Source organism: Borostomias antarcticus, assembly GCF_949987555.1.
Source record: "Borostomias antarcticus genome assembly, chromosome: 3".
In the NCBI taxonomy this organism is placed as follows: Eukaryota; Metazoa; Chordata; class Actinopteri; order Stomiiformes; family Stomiidae; genus Borostomias; species Borostomias antarcticus.
Window position 1 is genome coordinate 10,919,950 of NC_140236.1, and position 7,729 is coordinate 10,927,678.

Genomic DNA, 7,729 nt, shown 5'->3' on the forward strand with positions numbered 1-7,729 from the left:
AGAGAGGGAGGCGGTTGTGGAGGCGAGGGCATGCGAGCCGTAACAGGCGGTTAGATGTTACAAGGTTGAGGGCCTTGTTGGGGGAGAGGGGAGAAAAGTGGGATAAGGTGGGGCGTGGAGAGGAGGGGGGGAGCAGGGAGGGGAGAGAGGGTGGGGGGGTGAGTTTCGTGCACGGAGAGTTGACCGGGGGAGGGGGGAAAGAGGATCTGATATCGTTAACTTTCTTGTCAAAGAAGTTGGCGAAATCATCAGGGTTCAGTAGTTCAGTAGTAATACTCAGATACACAGCCATAGTTCAGTAGTAATACTCAGACACATAGCCATAGTTCAGTAGTCATACTCAGACACAGCCATAGTTCAGTAGTAATACTCAGACACACAGCCATAGTTAGTAATACTCAGATACACAGCCATAGTTCAGTAGTAATACTCAAACACACAGCCATAGTTCAGTAGTAATACTGAGACACAGCCATAGTTCAGTAGTAATACTCAGATACACAGCCATAGTTCAGTAGTAATACTCAGACACAGCCATAATTAAGCAGTAAAGAACAAGACAACAGCAGCCTAGTGATGAACTCAGATTGGCTCAACAACCAATAGGCCGTCAGAGAAACAGCCACACCACCGAGACTGAGGTGTTTGTGTGTGCCTGAGTGCCTTAACGTGCACATGTTCATTTGTATGCCTGGAGGATTTTATTTCTTTATACTGTCTTCCTCTGTCACAGGCCTCACATAAGTCATCAGGAATGACACTAAAGCAGCAAGATAAGAGCTCATAAAACTAGTACAGAGAATGACATTTCGGAAGTCATTTCATTGTTTTGGCAGCTGATGTCTTGGCAAAGGTTTATGGAGGTGTTGAGTCATGTTGCATAGAAAACAATCATGTCAGTGTTTTTCTCTGGAGGTAGGGAGACAGACAGGATTCATCTTACATTCAGGTGTTGCCAATATCTTTCCATATCAGCTTCCTCCTGATCCATTTTGTTACAATGGCAATCTTGTTAGAATAATCTTTCATAAACTTTCAGAAAGCAAGTGAACATTTGTTAAGTCACCTATTCATGAGAGAGTGAGAGACACAGGAGGGAAACTGTGGATAGGCCTCCCTCCTGCAGGTCTATTTAAAACCTGTGAGGCACACACACACACACACACACACATACACACACACACACACACACACGCACACACATACACACACACACACACACACACAGATCTCGGAAACAACTGCAACCGTTGCTACAGTTGAAGTCTGTAGTCTGTAGTTCAGAATACAGGAAGTGTCATACTGTAACTACTGTAACTAGGATCCAGAAACCGTTATGCTGGTGTTATTGTCCCTTGCCTAATGCCATGCTAGGCTAGCCAGCACGCTCTCATACTGTGTGTGTGTGTATGTGTATGTGTATGTGTATGTGTATGTGTATGTGTATGTGTGGGTATGTGTGTGTGTGTGTGTGTGTGTGTGTGCGTGTGTGTGTATGTGTGTGTGTGTGTGTCTGCCTTGGTGTAATGTTACCATCTTAATTTTAGAACATGAGGACCTCTCTCCTTCTCTCCTTTACCCCTCTGCATTTCTCTCCCTTTCTATCTCTCTTTCACTTCTCTGTCTCTCTCTCACACACACGCACACGCACGCCCACTTGCACGCATGCACGCACACACAGACACACACACACACACACACACACACACAGACACACACACACACAAACACACACACACACACACACACACACACACACACACACACACACACACACACACACACACACACACACACACATCCTCTCTCTCTCTCTCTCTCTCTCTGTCTGCTCCCTCAGGCTTAACAGAGCAGGTCTGGTTTTCCATGCTGGTGGATGGACCCCCAGGTGCAGGAGCTGGCTCAAGCCGAGCACGGGCTTGCTCTGCTGGGGCAGCTGGACAGGATGAGGGGGGCCGGGGAGCTCACAGACGTGGTTCTCCTGGCCGAGGGCGTTCCCTTCCCCTGCCACCGGGTGGTGCTGTCCGCCTTCAGCCCCTACTTCCAGGTAAGCCTGGGACAAATACTTCATTTTACTGTTACCTTAAAAGTAGTCACAAAAATACACTTTTTGGGATCAGCAAAGATTTTCAGTTGTGAAAATCAGGAAAACATCATAACTTCTTCTTATTAAAACTTCTTAAAATTAAATTCTTATTATTAAATACACCCATCACTGAATTATCACTCCTTGGTGGCCAAGGCCATGTTTACTTGTGGTCTCAGGGAGACCCGTGGAGGAGAGGTGGCTCTCAGAGACACCCCTGCCCAGAGTCTGGAGCTGCTCCTGGGGTACATGTACCGTGCCGAGCTGCCCCTCACCAACCTCAACATCCAGGGGACGGCAGCTGCAGCCTTCCTGCTGCACGTAGATGGAGCGTTCAGGTAGGCATGGAACTCCTGATACCATAGATCTGAATAATGTGAAGATACAACAGAGGGTGTCAGGGTTAGGGCTGGGTTACACATGGCTCTCTGTTTGCCCTGCTGTTTGGTTGCTGATTGATCGTTCACACCTCAACACTCCATCATCATCAGCAAGCTGTCAACTTATATAAAGGGAGGTCTCTCCCTAAACCTACCCCTCTCTTCCTCTCCACTCTCTCTCTCTAACCATCTCCTGTCTCTCTCCCTAACCCTCTCCCTCTCTCTCCCTAACCCTCTCCCTTTCCTCTCTCTCTCTAACCCTCTCCTCTGGACTCACCTGTCCCAGGCTGTGCCAGCGTCACATGGAATCCAGTATGGACCCTTCTAACTGTGTTGGACTGTACCACTGGGCCAGAGATCTGGGGGCCTTGGACCTGGCCGACCACACCCTCAGATTCATATACCGACACTTCTCTCAGGTGGGACAGTTGATATTCTATAAAATCTATCTCAACATAGTTTCAACATGAAATTGCGCTTTTATCCTACATCCAAATGTTGAATTTTGGTTTTAGAGGTTTACCACTAGATGGCGACAGGCCCCCAGGGTTTGTGTTTAAGCTGACTGAAAGAGCTGATCTATGGAAAGTACTCATCTTACCCCTTCCTCTCCCTTCCCCCCCTTTTCTCCTCTTCCACCTCCTCTCCTCTTCCACCTCCTCTCCTCTGCTCTCCTCTCCCCTCTTCTTTGCCACCTCCTCTCCTCCGCGCTCCTCTCCTCTCCCACCTCCTCTCCCGTTCTCTCCTCTCCTCTCCTTTCCCACCTCCTCTCCTCTCCCCTCCTCTTCTTTGCCATCTCCTTTCCTCTGCCCTCTTCTCCTCTCCCACCTCCTCTTCTCTTATCTCCCCTCCTTTCCTCTGCTCTCCTCTCGCACCTCTCCTCTCCCACCTCCTCTCCTCTGCTCTCCTCTCCCACCTCATCTCTCACCTCCTCTCTGTCTACCCCTCCACCCCGCCGCCCTCCTGTCCAGGTGTGTGAGGAGGAGGAGGTGCTGGAGTTGGATGCCCAGACGCTGGGGGCTCTGCTGGGCTCGGACGACCTCAACGTGTCCCAGGAGCAGAGCATCCTGGAGCTGGTGCTCCGCTGGGTGGAGCGGCGCCGGGGGGACGCCCAGAGCGAGGACCAGGCCGCGGAGCTCCTCAGACGGGTACGGCTGGAGCTGGTGGACCCCGGATTCCTGCGGAGAGCCAGGAGGAGGAACCCGGTGAGGGAAACTAGAGACGGAGAGACAGATAGAGAGAAAGAGAGAGAGAGAAACACTAACAGACTAATGGGAAGGAAGGGAGAATGAGAAGGCACCGACAGAGAGGGAGGGAGGGAAGGAGGGAGGGAGGGGGACAGAGAGTGTGAGAGAGTGGATCGTAGACAGTATTTAACTTGTGTCTAACCTCCATCCCAGGTGCTTCTCAGGGATGCTGAGTGTTTCGGGATGATCGACGCGGCCCTCCAGACCTCGGGTCTCTCGGTGACGGCCGCCCCCCCCCGGCCAGCCCTGCGCTATGGCATGGAGACCACCGACCTGCTGCTCTGCCTGGGGGGGGTGGATGAAGGGGGGGTCCCGTCCCAGAGGGGTGGGCAGGCTGACCTCAGCTTCTGTTATGCCCCCCGGGCCAGACGGGCATACTATCTCCCCTCTCCTCTGGGCGGCAGTGGGGGGCCAGGGGCCATCACAGCTGGGGGGGTGACACGGGACAACAACATAGTTGTGGCCGTAGAGAGAGAGGACCAACACAGGACTAAGAGGCTGGAGATGTACAGGTGTGTGTGTGAGCAGATCATTTCTGTGTGTGTGTGTGTGTGTGTGTGTGTGTGTATCTGTGTGTGTGTTTGTGTCTGGTGACTGGTTGGAGTGGGTTACATCAGTGCCTGATGCTGTGACATATTTCAGCCCTTCAAGTGCTAAACGTCCTGCCTGTCTGTCCCTCTATTGTCTGTGCCGTAGATATGACCTGTCTGTCCCTCTGTTGTTAACGTAGATATGACCTGTCTGTCCCTCTGTTGTTGCCGTAGATATGACCTGTCTGTCCCTCTGTTGTTAACATAGATATGACCTGTCTGTCCCTCTGTTTTTGCCGTAGATATGACCTGTCTGTCCCTCTGTTGTTAACGTAGATATGACCTGTCTGTCCCTCTATTGTTGCCGTAGATATGAACTGTCTGTCCCTCTGTTGTCCGTGTCGTAGATATGACCTGTCTGTCCCTCTATTGTTGCCGTAGATATGACCTGTCTGTCCCTCTATTGTTGCCGTAGATATGAACTGTCTGTCCCTCTGTTGTTGCCGTAGATATGACCGCTCGGTGGAGGGCAGCTGGGAGGGGCTCTGCTGTGCTGCGTACAGAGACATGTACGCCCTGGGGGTTCTGGGCAACGCCCTCTACCTGATAGGTGGACAGATGAAGCAGAAGAACCATTATGTCATCAGCGACAGCGTGGAGAGGTGGTCCCTCAAAAGGGGCGGGTCCTGGCTCAGCTTCGCCCCTCTGCCCCTCCCGCTGGCCTGTCACTGTGCAGTAGAGCTGAAGGACTGCCTCTATGTGCTTGGGGGCTGGACGCCACAGGTAGTAATGGCTGTCAATCATCTGACCACCTATGGTGAACGTAACATGGACTGCACTTAAATAGAATGCACTTATATAGCTCTTTTATCCAAAGTGCTTTACAATGAAGGCCTCTCATTCACACATTCACACACGCATTCACACACCAACAGCAGCAGCTGCCATGCAAGGTGCTAGCCTGCTCATTGGGAGCAATTTGGGGTTCAGTGTCTTGTGTCAAGGACACTTTGACATGTCGTCAGGAGGAGCCGGGATTCAAACCGCCAACCCTACGATCATTGTACGACCCGCTCTACCTCCTGAGCTACAGCCACCCAACATTTTGATACAACAAAGAACCTAAGTTCCTCCAACTGCTCCCAGTCCATCTACTGCCCCATTCCTCCCCCATACTACCCCTCCATTTTCCTTCCTTAGAAAACGAATGTCCTCTCTCCTCAACAGTTAGAGTTGCAACATACAGCAGGTTATAAGTAAACGTTTTTAAAATCTTCCTCCCTCCTCCTCCAGTCAGACCAGCCAGACGAGGAACCAGACAGGCTGAGTCGTCGTGTGTTCCAGTTTGACCCCGGGAAGGACAGGTGGACCGAGCGAGCCAACATGAGATACTCACGCTACCGCTGCGGAGTCGCCACCCTGAACGGAGAGATCTACATTCTAGGTTAGGAGAGGTCGACGAGAGAGATCTATAGTTTGGGAGAGATCTACAGGAGAGATCAACATTCTATGTTAGGAGAGATCTACAGAAGAGATGTACATTCTAGGTTAGGAGAGATCTACAGGAGAGATCTCTCAATGAGACGATCAAACAAGCTCCTGGAAAATATTGAAGTCTATCGTCTAGGAACATTTACAGAGCACTAAACATGGGCTAAATACTTCATAAGAGAGACGTGACGACCAATAGAGTAGATTAATAGTTACAAAGATGCTACCTATGTGGTATGCCATTATGTGTATCCCTGTAGTCCATAATAGGATATTTAAGTCTATCACAGTTCTCAAGTTCTAGAGATCTACATTCTAGGTTAGCCCACACTAAAGAAAACATTCTGACCGTAACCCTCAAGGCAGAGATTTACATTCATAAGCTAGGAGAGATCTACAGGAGAGATGTGCATTCCTAAGTTAGATTACATTGGATTCTCAAAGGAGAAAACATTTTCTGTCAACTTGCCTTGTTAAAAAGAAAAAGACCAGTCTATTCAGAGACCTAAATGTTCAGTCTGGGCCTAATGATTCTGAATAGAGTCAATGATACTGGTTTAACTCTGGTGTTTATTTCCTCAAAATGTGTATGTGTGTGTGTGTGTGTGTGTGTGTGTGCGCGTGTGCATGTGCATGTGCGGGTGATGTCTGTGTGTATGTGTGTACCTGTATGTGTGTGTGTCTGTTATGTTGTGTGTGTTCCCCAGGGGGTATTGGGTGTGAGGGGGAGGACCATGGTCAGTCCCGGCGCTGTCTGAGCTCGGTGGAGATCTACAACCCGGAAACAGACACCTGGAGGGCGGGGCCGGCCCTCCCCACGGACTTGCTCTCCCTGCGGACCAACGCCTCTAACATGGGCCAGGTGGAGGGGAAGCTGTACCTCTGTGGCTACTATAAGGGGGCAGGTAACTATGTGTCTGTGGGTGTGTAACCCAGTTGAACTGGGTAAACTCACTCCTCATTATATATACCGCCCTCTCAAGCCATCAAATTGCTGTCTTTTCGTGTGGCTGGCTAAAGTGATGCTTATGAGAGCTGGTCTTGTAGCTGGTAGTGGTGTTTATGAGAGCTGGTCATGTAGCTGGTAGTGGTGTTTATGAGAGCTAATCATGTACTGTAGCTGGCAGATCAGACACCCGAGATGGAACCCAGTGTGGGTGGAAGCAAGACTGACGAGTGACGCAATGACACCTGTTACTGTTCTTGTCTGATAGGTGTCACTGCGTCTGGTGAATTCCTGCTTCTGTTTGAGATTATTGTGATCTTTGACAGGTCGCCATGAGATCATCACCAAGGATATTTTGGAGCTTGACTCTGGGGACGGTGTGTGGTCGGTTGTGGAGCGACGAGCAGCCATGCACGACAGCTACGACGTCTGTCTGGTGGCCAGACTCAATCCCCGCGACCTCTCAACCCCAAACTTAGACCCCTAGCCAACACACTAGACCTCTAGCCACCACACTGAACCCATAGCCAACAGACTTGGCCCCTAGCCAACACACTGGACCCCTAGCCAACACACTGGACCCCTAGCTAACCCACTGGACCCCTAGCCAACACCCTGGACCCCTAGCTAACCCACTGGACCCCTAGCCGAACGGCAGCAGTCTAGATGCGGTTTTGACAGAGGAGTTCAATAACTTATCCCTTTCAATCTATCATAGCAATATACAGTAGCAAGCAATATTCCAATGTTTGAAATCTTATGAAAATCTTACATACTGCAGCTTGATTACAGATTATTCACTGTTCAATATGTTTGCATTAATTTGGGATGTTGGAGGAGGATTTAGTTTTGGTTGGGCTGGTTTATGATTTGTCAAAATTCCCATCAAACAATAAATATGTGGACGGTGTGATTTTGTATTTTTTGCACTGTTATTGATGTGTTTGTTTAAAGAAAACGCAAGGACCTGGTCAGACATTGCATCCATTTAGATACTACATAGATTATTCAATTATTGTGCTAGGTAGGAGAAAAAATATTTCGTGGTT

The 7,729-nt window shown here is 49.8% G+C and overlaps 1 protein-coding gene across 1 annotated transcript; it reads left to right on the forward strand.

Annotated features, from left to right (window-relative positions):
• Positions 1-1,876: 1,876 nt before the first annotated feature.
• On the forward strand, positions 1,877-7,167 carry LOC311307213 (kelch repeat and BTB domain-containing protein 12-like; the record flags this gene model as incomplete). The annotated part of the gene is made up of 9 exons (XM_084436012.1): positions 1,877-2,047; positions 2,243-2,424; positions 2,753-2,885; positions 3,438-3,671; positions 3,867-4,225; positions 4,753-5,026; positions 5,537-5,687; positions 6,442-6,639; positions 7,007-7,167. The coding sequence occupies 9 exons, from the start codon at positions 1,877-1,879 to the stop codon at positions 7,165-7,167; spliced, it is 1,863 nt and encodes a 620-aa protein (XP_084292138.1).
• Between the last annotated feature and the right edge of the window lie 562 nt (positions 7,168-7,729).